Genomic DNA, 13,993 nt, shown 5'->3' on the forward strand with positions numbered 1-13,993 from the left:
CACACACACACACACGCACACACACACACACACACACACACACACACACACACACACACACACACACACACACACACACACACACACACACACACACACACACACACACACATTCCAAAGTTGGCTCGCTTGCCAAACAATCAAACATAAACACACCCGCACGTCACACTCGGTCTCACTAACATGCATACACAGAGTCTAGATAAACAAGGCAGGCACACAGACCCTCACTCAACCATCCTACCCCTGCCTGTTGTTTTCTGGGGATAACAGAAATGAACGCTCTGCTTCCCCCAGACGCACACACCAACAGATGCAAAAACACACACACATGGATACACAAACAGGACCCCTGATGGGAGTAAATGGAGGGGAAGTATTGGTGGAGGCCAGGGGAACCCGGTTTGTCATGGGATGTTAGTGTGAGCTGGTGCGTGTGCATGCATGTGTTGTGTGTGCGTGTGCATGTGTGTATGCAGAGGTAGGGGCAACACGCTTCATTACACTCATTTAACTCACAAACGGGGTGAATGACAGGCTGGCGTGGGAGATGGGAGGAGTGGGTGAAGAGGGGAGTGTAAGGGCAACGTCGTGACCCCCCCTTTTACAAACACTGAAATCCTGCAATTAAGACTCAAACAGCAACTGCCAAATTCATCTCCCCCATCACACACATAGACCCCCATCAGTCCAAGCCAACTTTAAAGCCCACCTCACATTTAACTCTTCAAACCCACTGCCCACTATTTGCTAAGCCAAAGCTATGAGGAACCCCACAACGTCCACCCTCCCCCCCCTTTTCCCACATTCCCCTTCAGCTCAACCCCCTGGCCTCACCTTCCCGCCAGTCAACCCACTATGACTGCTAAAAAGTATTCTGAGCTAGCCCCCACCCAAAAAGATACCACCAACAGCTCCTCTCTGCCTCACTTTTAACCAAGGCATCATCGCCAAGGCGGAGTAAGAAGTTCATGTTTTTGTAACTTTTTCTCGCAATCCAATACCTTCACAGCTCGAGTCTGAATAGCTTGCCATGGTGCTTGATTCATCAAAGGCTGAGGACAGCTTTTCAATAAACACATCTCATCAGTTAGCCCACTGATTAATATCCTCTGTACTCTGCTCGTTCACCAAGAAAAACATCAGTTCTATCAATCAATCAGTTTTATTTTCCAGACCCTTAGTCCATAAAAAGAGAAACTATCTGCATCCTTGGAGTTTCATTTTCCAACCAACCCTTTCATTGGTCCTGTATTCAGTATAGGCCCATGACCTTGAGATTGGTTTAGTGAATGAGGAATTTAAATAACTGAATTTCCTTTTAAATGTCAGCCATATGCCTACGATGTAAAGTCAATGTTAGTTAAGTACCACACAAGTGCAATATTTACGTTTTAGTAGGGATTTTGAATGTTTCAGGTTAAATCAGGCCAACTAAACTACAACTCTAAATGTTGGCTTAACAAACCGCAAACGACAAATCTACTCATTGTGTCTTTAAGTAAAGAGTAAGTAAAAAGGTATACACACTGTAGGTGGAAGGCCTGGCAGTCCACGTACCCCGATGACAGCATTGAGCTCTGCCATGGTCACTTGTTTGGCTCGCTCCACAGCTTGGACCACCTGCTGTTGATGCTAGAGAAAACATACAATGTTCATGAAGACCAAATGTAAAAGGTTGTATATCAAAAAATCTAGTAGAAACAACGTGTGTATAAATAGCATTAAAAAAACAGTCTGTGGCTCAAAGTCACACGTACTTACCTCCTGTGAGAGGAAGGGAATGACTTGTGCACAGATGGTGTTTAGTCTCTTGGCAATCTCAGTCTGATGTCGGGAGAGACACACGGAAACAAATAGAGACTTAATTGTTAATAACATAATTACATTAATTGGGAAAGACAGCTGTTCACTAACACCAATAAAGTCATACAAGCACACACGCTGGAGACTGCCACACACACATCAAGCCAACACAAAAACACACACACACGATTTTCCCTCTAATCATCAGTGGGAGCTCAAGTTTCTCTTGCCTGTTGTTTTTATTTTCTCTCTCTCTATCCTCTGTGCTCGTGTGCCTCTTCCCATCAGCACTTCGACATAATCTCATCAGCGACTAACTTAATTTGCTCTCCCCCAGTATCCATGCCAACACATCCGCCTGCCCCCCAACCCCCCGGAGGTGGCAACAATTGTCTGAAACCAGATACCCCCACAGTGGCATCAAATCAGATAAGGGGAGTCATATTACACATCACCCAATCAAATTGATACGAAGGAGGCCAGGGTGAAGAGGGAATTGGAGAAGCTATGAAATGTAGTAATGGCTCTTCGGACACACACACACACATCTCACATCAATAGATACATTGACACACTCGCTGGATGAGAAAGCTACAGGGGTTTGTTGCCATCATGTAAAATCATATGAAAATAACGTCTCAAAGTCATCATAAAGATATTTGGAATCCCACAGCAAACATCAGACCCAACCGTTACTTCACCTGGTTTAGAAATAACTGACTACTATGGCAAGTTTCCCCCTTTTACAGTAATGATTTAAAGAACTTCCTCTTTCAAAGTAACTTCCGATGAATACACTGTTCCAGTTCCCTACTTGCTTAACTAGGTCTCAATTTTCAAAGTGTTACTAATATCATGTCAATTTTCTTCTTGCCTTCCTGCCATCCCTTTGTCATGAAAAGGTCATTAAGGCCATTTTCTGATGAATGATGGGTTCAATCATTTCTGAAAATCTAACATTGTGGTGACGCCCTCTTTTTCAGTAGCATAATTACTTTCATTGGAGCTCCTCACTCATACATACACACACACACACATTAATCAGCTCACCAAACAACTGACCCCGCCACAGTTCAGCCAATTATGTACTTGGAAGAGCTAAATAAAGTACTAGCCAAATCAGATTATTAGTATCTAAATAAACAAGTAACTGCTTCAACCTGAACCTATGGTAACCAAAAAAGGATATCATAATAATGTAACAGGTTGGTTAAAAATGTTGCCAAGTAAAACTGGGTAAAGCAAGAAGAAAAAATACTCTTCTTGTTATGAAGACTAAACACGATAAATGTCTTTGTCCAGAATCAAAGAGAATAGGAGATGAAATAGAACATGTCTAGAAATGAATTGATCATCTGAAAAATTAAAAGACTCATTCACACATCTGGGTTAAAACACTAGGACTTGTACTATCCGCACAATGTAAAGAGATATCTATGAATAACTGCACACTTGTTCGAGAGTGCTACGTTTCTATACTCATAACCCCACAACAGGGTGCTGGTGACAAGAGTCAGTTCTGATCTTAGCATTTGGTTGTTTTGGCCAACTAGTCTGTGCACCATCAATGTGATGCTGCCTGACATAGTTCTCAGTGCAAATCTCTACGTAGTGCTGTCTTTGTAAGTCTATGTACCCGTTACTACAGAAGGAGTGTACCTTCAGCCCAGTAGAAACCTACTAACTAACTCAAGTCGTGTTGAATACATTATGTGAAATGTTACCACAAACATGTCACTTGATATAGACGGCAGAAAGTCAGAAGCTGTCCTTTAAAGTCTGGTGATAAAATAAAAAAGGACAAAACTACGTTGCACCAAGGAAATTAAGTTTCTCTCAACATAATTAAGTACGGGATAATCCACTCCTTATAATTAATTCCCAAGCTTTTATCAGCGGTTTGTAGCATAATGTGTTTCCGTAAAAAGTGTGTGAGAGGGCCACAAAGATGAATGCACTCGGAGCAAATAAGTTGTTGGCAAATGTTGCATAGAACAAAAGATATTGCTCAAGTTATGATATGTTCAGTGTCTCATATACACACACTTCTGAATAGATTCGGGCGCCTCTGATAATCAGATGGAGGCGTCTGCTTGAGGCATGGATTGTGAGTGTACCCCGTCCTAGTGCTTTTAATGTGTGGAGACTAGGGATGTTAAGATTCACATCGGTGCACCGGCTTCAACGTTCAAAATGCGAGTGCACCGGTTGAGAGAGTGCACATCGGCTACAGTTTGCGTTGAACTCGCGATGCATCGATTGTAGCGTCTTTGCATCGGTAAAAAAAAGATTCATTCATATATCCTCTCATCCTCTATGCACTCAGCAGAGACGATCTTTGCTTCGCCACTACGGAGGACGAGTCTCAGTTATCAACAAACATGGAGGTCGAGGAGAAAGAGAAACACAGCGCACCCAAAAATACCTACAAATCAAACGTTTGGCAACACTTCGGATTTTTCAAGAAAGACTTGAAAAATCACTCGCAAATTGTAAACCATGCCGTGCCGCTTTGAAGTACACAAGTATTACGAGGAACTTAGCGACGCACATAAAGAGGCGACATGGGGTCTGCGTCTGAAAAGAAAAACCTGAAAGTTAGACATATGAGTGAAATCACTCAGTGAGGTGTTCTGTCAGAGAGTGGCGTTTAGTTTACAGCAGCCTGTGACTGCCAATAATCGTTTAAATGTCTTCCTTACTGTAAGCAGTTATGAAATACCTGTTTGTGAAAGGTTATTTGTATTCTTTATTGTTCATATAGATACCACTGTTTTCTGCTCACTGGTGAGTTAGCCTATGAATGAGTGTTAAGCACATCAGGCTGGCAGCTGTATGGGCATTGCACTATGGTAGTTGTTATTTGCACATTGTTAATCATGGGCAATGCATCCTTAAATTGTTTTACTGTGAGGTGTTATACAATTGTATTGTACTCTGGAGAGTTTTTTAAGGTAAAAAGAGGTAAAAAAAGAAACAGCATGATGGGATGCGCAGTACTAGTAGAGAGAGCCAAATATGTAAAGCACTTTTTTGTTAATGTATGATTTGCTGCATATAAGGAATAAAACAAAAATCCTCTGTCGTACTATATTGAAGTATCATTATTTTGCATCGTGTTGAATGGTATCGCCCCGAATCGCATAATGTTGAATCAAATCGTTTTGAACTGTATCGCAACAGGGGTGAATTGTATCGTACATCGCCTGGTGCTTCAAATGTATCGTAGCGTTGGCAACGTATCGAGATGCACATGCATCGGCCTCAGTGATGGAGATGCACATCCCTAGTGGAGACGCAGGACGCATACCTATCAACTTCACTGTGACTCAATCACATAATATCCAACTTATTAGATGCCTACAAAGCTCTTACTAAGGAGCTATTTCAGGCAGACTATAGGCGCATTTCACACCAAGTACTTTTCCCAGGAATAGTTCCCGGAACTTTTATTCCCTGGAACTATCTACGTAGTAAACCGCGTTCACACCGGAATAAGTCCCAGAGGGAGCCGCTGACATCAGTTCTTCTTCTGCTTTGGGTTTACTGGCAGGCCGCAAACAACTTCACGGCGTATACTGCCACCCGAAGTCCCCGGCCGGAAGTCCCCGGAGTTGGGGACTGGCTTCAGTAGAAGCTGCTGGGAGTCTTCCCAGCTGTTTCTAGCGCCAACACCTCCTCATCACTCCCATGTTTTCTTTTGTTTTGCCATAAGTTGTCTCTCTCCGTTGGTGCGCGGGGCTAATGCTAATAATGCTGATGCGAGCAAATAAAATGGCAGCTTCACAAAAGGGGGGTGAAAAGGTTTGGAAAAAAAAGTTCTGGGAAAAGGACTCCGGTGTGAAAGCGCCTTATACCTGCAAGTCCATTCTCAGAATCCTAGGTTGTAAGCCTATAATTAGCCTTGTATAATGGCTCACCGATTAGGTCGTCTGAGAATAGTCTGACCAACTAGCCGACCAGCTCGGCTAATCTAACTAAGCTAACTGACAAAACTAACAAGGATCAAACAAATAAGGCCGTAAATACCCAAAGCAATCACCAAGTGATCATGAAAAGTCACAACAAAACTCTCCACCCCTAACACACTTCTCTTATCAGTAGCTGAATTAAAATATTGGAGAAATGCTATATTGCACAATCCACACATATAGTTGACAGAGTGGGTAAACATTGAAGTTTCAGAGAGAAGATGCGTGTGCAGTGCACACACACCATGTGACGAGAAAAGGGTTGCCATTACACATATAATTGGAGCATGACTGCCACACACACACCTCGTCAGCAGGAGGTGGGTTGCTCTGTATCCTCCGTACCCCCCAACCCACAGAAGCTTGTTGCTCTGACAACTGCAGCCCCAAGCTAATGACCTCCCCTGGAGCTTTAGTGTGTGTGTGTGTGTGTGTGTGTGTGTGTGTGTGTGTGTGTGTGTGTGTGTGTGTGTGTGTGTGTGTTCCCTCACAATGAAAGAACAGTAGCTTCACATGGACATAAAACCAAAAAGGAGCCAAGAAAAAAAGAAAGAATCAAGGGTGGGGGTGTAGTACAATGAAGAGGAGACAAGTAAGGCAAAAAGAAAGGGAGAGAACTTGGGTTATAAAGATGGGAGAGAAACACAAGATTAGATAGAGCACATGAGGGGAAAACTAATGGGCGGGGGGGGGGGGGAGTGTGAGAAAGTCAGAGAAGCATCCCCACTCCTCTGTGAAGCAACCAGGCCAATCCACCTCTAATTTCCTCTGGTCGGACTGGTCGATAGCTGTGGTAATTACTGGTAAACGCTCTGAGCTCTGCACCTCTCCTGTGGGGAAATGTGTGTCTGTGTGCATGAGGAGGAGGGTGAGAGATTTTGCACATCATCCATTTGTCTAGACACTTAATCGTGAAAGATGTTTGCCTTTCAATGAGGCTGTGTATGTATGTGCTCATGCATAAACATGTTTGATTTCCTGTGTTTGTGTGTACAGGACTGGATGTGTCAAATTGCCACGGTCCTCACGTGCTTGCAGTTGCACACATTACTTTTGGATGAACATTAATGTCCTTGCCTTAGATTACAACAGGTAAGGGTCCTTCTTGTATTTTGTGTTTGCACACTTGTGCATCTGCCCTACTAAAGTTTGTGTTGGTGTGTTTTAGCTCCACTGTCTCTCCTCTGCCGGCTTCACCATGATCGATTCCTCTGCCCTCCCCAGCCCTGCCCCTCTAATGTAATAAAGCAGGCCGCTCCCCTAGACAGCACCAATCAATCTACAGAGCCATTCATCCTGCCTCGGGGCCCAGCCGGCCGGCCCTAACTGGGGAAATGGAGACAGAGCCCCATCGATCAAGAATAAACACACATCCACACACACACCCGGGCATACAGTAAAACACACACCCACACACAAACGAATGAACGCAAAAAATGCATTTGTGCACACACAAGGACACGTCAACAGGCACAAACACCAAATACATCAAAACCCTGCCATCAGAGAGAAAGAGGGAGGGAAGGAGAGAGAGAAGAAAGACAAACAGGAAGAATCAGAGAGTAGACAAGAGGCAGACAGATAAGCATCCATACCTGTTTGTGCATTTCAATGTTGAGGCCATAAGACATCTCATAGTACTGGGGAGGAAAGAGAGTCAAGTTAGTGAAAGGAACTCTGAACCTTTCAAATTAAAAGCCTAAGCAACTGAGACAATGTGTGCGTCCTTGGAACCACAAAGGCACGCTGATCTTCTCATTGTCAAAGAGCAATCAAAATGCTTTTTAAAAAGGACCCTGCATCTGAATTAAATGAGTTTAGAAAAGCAAAGTAGATAGAAATGTTGGCAAACTGCTGTCTTATATACTTTTTGTTTGTTTCTGTGTCAGACAGCAAAGGCTTTTACCCCACACTAAGCCTTATTTGTTTCAGGTTAAATGGCTGTCAAAGTAAACTGTTATTTTACATAACACAGAAGGGACACGTTCAGATATTTATCTTTTCAGCCTAGTGAATTGTTACATTTGCTGAAATATTGGAGCTTAATTTAATGAAGATAAAAAATCTCCCTAATAAATTGCAAAGTTGTACAACAGTCTAATCATGCACTCTAAAAGTCCTTTTTAAACATTCTTGTTGGTGTGTGTTTTTCTTTCGTAATATGCATGTTCCATTTGTTCAGACAATTATACAATATTATCTAGGTAATAGGTTTAAAGTTAGGAAGTTATGAAAGTCCAAAATTAGTTTCTTGGGACACAGTAACCCCCTCAAAGAAGAATTATCTCACCATGACATAGTGTCTCTGCATCTCCGTCTTCTCACTGGCCAGCTTCTCACACTCCATCTTGAGACTGAAACAACAACAACAGAACTTTTTAAGTAAAGCCAATTGTATCCAATTCAACAGAGGCCCGCAAGCGTAAACCAGCACCTCACTTTCCCAAATTGAGAATGTATATACAATATAGATACATGTATAATTATCAGCCTTTGTGGGTGGTTATTTAGTTGTTCAATTTAGATGTTTCTGTACAAACAAGCTTTATTGCTAATAAATGAATATCAGCACGTATAATTTTTTCTGAAACATTTACTCAAAAGAAGAACAAACAGTAAGGAATGTGAATCTTTCAACTGATAACTAGCAATGTTAAAGCATACAACTTTGAATACAGTTGATCAGATTCATTTTCTCACTGAAAAAAGAACTCACAAATGCAAAAAAGGGCACGGGGTAGGAAGTGAAACGGAGAAGGTGGTTCTTCCTGTCTTGTTATGAAAAGTAGTAGTATCTGTTGGCTGTAGGATGTTTGGTTGAACAATGATCTGTGTATGTGTAAATCAGGATGTGAAAAAAGCGCCTGTTTATAGGTCAATAGCATACAACTGTTGCGGCCAACCCCAACACGATAACACAGAAACATTTAAAAGTAGTACACACACATCAAGCAGAGGAAAACTGCACCCATGCTCAGGCAGTCTTTTCCTTACACACATAGAGGAAAATAAGGAGTGATTTATGAAACGCTGAGCCCACACGCCACCCTCTGGCTCTCTCCCATCACCAAGACTTAGACCTACCGCAGTGTAAGCGCTAACACTGATGCCTGGGTCTGCTGCATGTGTGTGCACTTTTGTGTGTAATCCAGGTTTATGGGTTAGTATGAGGCCAAAGCTGGGGTTTTGTTCATTATGGTAAGGGAGGTGACTGTGGTTAGGGTGAGGTTTAATGCTATAGAGAAGACGAGAACAAAAAAAGCCATAATGTGTGTTGACCATAAAGACAGAGTAGCCTTAACTGTGAATGTGTGTTTGTTCTACCCACCTGTGGTACTGTGCCTGAAGAAACTGGAACTCCTCCTTGATGCGGTCCAGTGATTCTGGTATGGTGAACTTGAAGGGCTGGCCTGGAGCCTGGTGGGGCGTCTGACAAACACACGCACAATTATTATTATTATTATTATTATCATATTGCATCATTATGTGGCCTATAATGTTCATTTGATCCTCTCCAGGCTCACATGTAGTGTCAAAGTCAACAGCTTTTAATGATAGCAGTTATTAAACAAACACTACTATCAATCCCATGCTGCTTCAAGGGGCAGATACACAGCCCAATTAACAAGAATAAAGAGCCTGATGTAAGCATGTGCTTAGCCCGTAGGCAGTTAAAAGTAAGACAACAAAGAGGTAATGATATCTCCCTGGCTGTGCACAGCCGGTTACAGCCAGGTGAACAACTGTGAAAGCAGGAAGGGTCTTACCGGGTGTCGCCCCTGGGGAAACATCGTTATCTCCTGGAGGATGCAACGGTTTCCTTCTTTAAACCCCGCTTCTTCGAGGGATCAAATTAGGGCAGTGAGGATATGGGGGGCTCCGGATCAAGGAGACGAATCCATCCGCCGCTATTATCGGGACCAAGTGTCGTTAATTTCAAACAAAACCGACAGCCCCCACCGCTCCCTGCGAGTTCACGGAGCGTTTAATGTGAATCCCTGCTCCTCGCTGTGTTTCGGTCGCTGTTTCTCCTCCGCTCCACCGGCAGTGTGGTCGTAAATCAACCGGAAAAACACGGGAAACGGCTCATTAGCTGGAGGCAGCTAAAGGGAGGGGGAGGAGGGAATGAACCAGGTGAGAAATGATAGGGCTGGAGCCACCCCAGTCACTCCTTCAGCGTTTGTTGTGTGTAGGATCCGGGGTATTCCGAGTACAGCGAGACAAATAAACAAATAAGCATAAAGTCAAGCCAGTAGCCCCTCCACAGACAGCCGCAAACTCCCGGCTCTCCTGCAGAGCATCAGAAACAAATCCTCACAAGTTAATTGCAGTGAAGAGTTCCCACTTGACTCGCGGCGGTCGCTCGTTGGCGGTTGAACAGTCAACAAAAACAGAAATATTCACTTCCCCACTCAGTTTAGATGCGTCCAAAATAGGTTTCACAAAAAAGAGGAAGATGTAGTTAGTTTTAATAACAACTACTCTCACAGCGGCGGCAGCAGTCCACCGTCTAGCTCTGCTTTACCTCAATGGCAACTTTCTCACGCGGTTTCACGCTCCCCAGCTAACCGAAACTGTAGACCCGCCCACAAAACGGATCTGGACCAATCAGAGACGCCGCTCCACGTGGGGATAGTGATGTAGATTACAGAACTGACCAATAGTCGCTCTGTAAAGTGCCCCGAGTCTGTTGACCTGGTTGAGCAACGCATATGCTGACCAATCAGGACGTAGCAAGGAGCTGCCGTTCCGGAGGCGCGCAGGGCGGGCAGTGTGGTGTGTGAAGGCAAGTCTCACCTGTCAATCAAAGTAACGTGGGCTCAGGAGGAGCGGGATTGAAGATGTGCTCGTGCATGTACACGTGCCCACACACATGCACGCCGATACACAATCGAATCATTCCCTCACAGACACACACACACACACACACACACACACACACACACACACACACACACACACACACGCACGCACACGCACGCACACAACACACACACCCACACATAAACACACACACACAATACTTTATGTCTTTAGTAGCTGCTGTGAACCTTCCTAACAAGTGTCAAGGAAAATCAACTCACAGTTCTCTCTCTTTTCCTCTTCTTTCTGTCTTCGTAATACTACAGCCTATAGTGTGCAAATTAATGTCGTAGTGCTCACTTTGTTTTACATCTTTCTAAGAAAATAAATGTATTCATGCTGCTCATTTGTTGCTGGATAAATGTTTTAGCCATTAAGTGCAGTTTTCACCTATTCAGTCTGTAGGGTGATAGCTCACAGGGATAAACCCATAACCCAATATTTTCATAGTAAATTGGGAGGTCCTGGTATAAGTTGATGTCACTTAATAAATTAATGCTATATTTGTCTAATTGAGAATTAAATTTAAAGCAAAAGAAAAACAATTTGCCAGGGGAAATCCTTACTTGCAGTTATAATGTTATGGTAAATAATGGCATGTTGGCATCCAAGAACATCACATGTGTGCATGAATATAATGGCACTAAGCCAATGTCAACACACAGAAGGTTTTTCAAGCTGTGGGCTCTTCTTCAGGCGGCATCAAGACGCTTGTGTTGATGTCTGTCTAGAAAGTATAACTAATAAGGAAGTGACATCAAAATTACCAGCCAAGCCGATGTAAATACCAACAATTATTGGGGATTCGACACATTAAACACATATCCAGGGATAGCGTTTTACTGTATTACAATTATTGCAATAATAATGAAAGTAAGTTTGCCGATATCACAAGAGAGCAGAGTTAACCATAAGCCAGATGGTAGTTCATTATACATAAACTCTATACACAGAACTGTTGAGTCAAGTCCAATTCATTTATATGTCCTATTATCACAAATTATTAGATTGACTTAGGGTGCTGTAACACTATGGCCCCTCTTCCCTTGCAGATATCCCCCCCAAAAAAACACCTTTAACAATGTATGAAACCTCAAGAAGTGCTCCTCTTATCACGTCTAAGTACCGCTCGCTCACTTCACATGTGAAAACCCCTCAGTCCCGCGCTGACCTGTGATTGGCTTAGAGAGCTCAACCCCGACCCCTGGCCTCTGACCTCTAACCTCTGCATCGGCTGATCCAGTCCATATGAGAGACTCTTGACTGTGACCAGCCATAACCTTTTTCCCAGCTCTCACGAACAGACACACACACACACACACACACACACACACACACACACACACACACACACACACACATAAACATACAAAAACACAGGTGTTATTCGGTGGGTGGTACTGTTAATCACATCTCGTACAAGTGTGTGTGTGTGTGTGTGTGTGTGTGTGTGTGTGTGTGTGTGTGTGTGTGTGTGTGTGTGTGTGTGTGTGTGTGTGTGTGTGTGTGTGTTTGATCTCATGTTGTCCTTGTTTGTTCACTCTTATCTTTACCATCCCCCTCTGTTACCATTCCTCCTTAATCATTCAGAACTAATCACATTGTCTTGTCACACAGCCTATACTGGACATAATCTGACATAGTTCCTGAATGTGTACCTTTTATAAATTAAACAGAATAACAAGCACAGCCTTCACTCATTTTGGGAGCATGTCATTGTATGTTCACCTTTTTCTGTTATAAATATGATTCTCATATGATGGTAATGAGACAAAGAATATGTTTTTGAGTAGATATACACTACCAGTCAAAAGTTTTTTATTTATTTGAATTGTTTCTACATTGTAGATTTATACTGAAGACATCAAAACTATAAAAGAACACATATTGAATTATCTAGTAACAAAAAAGTGTTAAAAAATCCAGAATATGATTTATATTTTGCTGGCTACTGCTGAATGCTGTGGTAGCCATGCTGGTTATTCACAATTCAAACAACAACACACAGCAATTATTTCAACATCCCTCGTTTGGCACGTTGTTACTTCAGTTAAAGATAATATGTAATCGCCCATTCACACATTCTTAGGTATGTTTGTATTTATGGTGGATTTCAATGAAAGTAAGAACCTTTGGCTAAAGACTCCACAGGCCAAACGTTTGAGAAATTGTCAGACTTATATGCATTTTTCACATTTCCATATCCTAAACGTGGAAAAAGGAGACAGTCCATGGAGAACAGTCCCTGGACCAACAGTCTGCAAAGTAATCTGCGTCATGGATATGTTCATAATTTTCTTAGTCTTTTCTCTGCATGTGATGTACAGTATCCTTAATTATCCCAAATACTGCAATATCCTGTGCTGCGCCAAATGATTAATTCTTGGGTTTCCTTTTCGCTCATCTTGTCATGGTTCCAAATACATTTTCTAACCACAGTAGTTGCAGATGCATTTGTAAAATCTTTAAATTGATGTTCTTGTTCCGGCTTAAACAGAAGCTAAATAACTTCTCCACCATGGAGTGTAAATGAAAACAGAAGCAGAACCTGAGACAATGCCTTTGTTACAACTAAAACGAGGTAATCATTAACAATTTTAATGCAATGCTTTTCAGTTCTCTAAACAATGCTCTGGCACAGTGAACAACAATAAAGACTGTCTCCTCCTCACCACCACAGGGGAGCGTCAGCAGCGCAGTTTCACATCTGGGCACTAGTTTAGTTAATCTTATTTATATCATCTGCATCCACCTGTAACATCTGTTCCTCACCATCAGTCCTCTACTCACCTCCAAACGGCCCGTCAACACAAGACATTCTGAGACTCTTCACTAACTGCACCATTTACTTGTAAGAGAAAGTTAAACTGCACAGATACATAGACAATATGAAAAGTGCTCAAATGTTTTGCTATTAAAAAGTGAAAAGGTATAGAAATGTAGGTTTTGGCATATTACCTTGATCAGTGTGCTCAATGGGAAGGTTGGTTTTCCTATTCAAGAGTTGTGGAGGGTTTATTATTTCTTACCAAGTAATAAAACCAACTTCGTACTGCATAAAGGACCTTCATTCAACGAGTAGCGACATTCTAATTCACACTAATACAAAACGTAACATTTATGGCTGAAATTAGTAAGATAATGAAGGCCTTCAGGTATATAACATGTGTGTCACCGTCCACACTGTCTGGCAACACACCTCAAATCTGATCGGACAGATACAATGTTCTTAGTGATACTTTTTGTTCTGCTTTAGTGATCAGACAGCAACAGTCACCACGCAAATAGGTAATTGTACATGAGCTCAGTGGCCTCCTGATTTCCTTAACAAATAGCCCATCCCCTCATTCACT

The 13,993-nt window shown here is 42.5% G+C and overlaps 1 protein-coding gene across 1 annotated transcript in view; it reads right to left on the reverse strand.

The window, feature by feature from the left end:
• The window catches only part of LOC104949732 (transducin-like enhancer protein 1), a 28,122-nt gene extending 17,829 nt beyond the window's left edge, over positions 1-10,293 (reverse strand). Inside the window, exons 1-6 of the mRNA XM_010776145.1 lie at positions 9,545-10,293; positions 9,106-9,206; positions 8,068-8,131; positions 7,373-7,417; positions 1,765-1,827; positions 1,531-1,635 (exon numbers count right to left, since the gene is read on the reverse strand). Of these exons, the coding sequence (XP_010774447.1) occupies positions 1,531-1,635; positions 1,765-1,827; positions 7,373-7,417; positions 8,068-8,131; positions 9,106-9,206; positions 9,545-9,568 (402 nt within the window). The 5' untranslated portion in view covers positions 9,569-10,293. The remainder of the gene's footprint in view (positions 1-1,530; positions 1,636-1,764; positions 1,828-7,372; positions 7,418-8,067; positions 8,132-9,105; positions 9,207-9,544) is intronic.
• Positions 10,294-13,993: the final 3,700 nt, after the last annotated feature.

Source organism: Notothenia coriiceps, unplaced genomic scaffold (genome assembly GCF_000735185.1).
Source record: "Notothenia coriiceps isolate Sejong01 unplaced genomic scaffold, NC01 NC01_scaffold00016718, whole genome shotgun sequence".
Classification (NCBI taxonomy): Eukaryota; Metazoa; Chordata; class Actinopteri; order Perciformes; family Nototheniidae; genus Notothenia; species Notothenia coriiceps.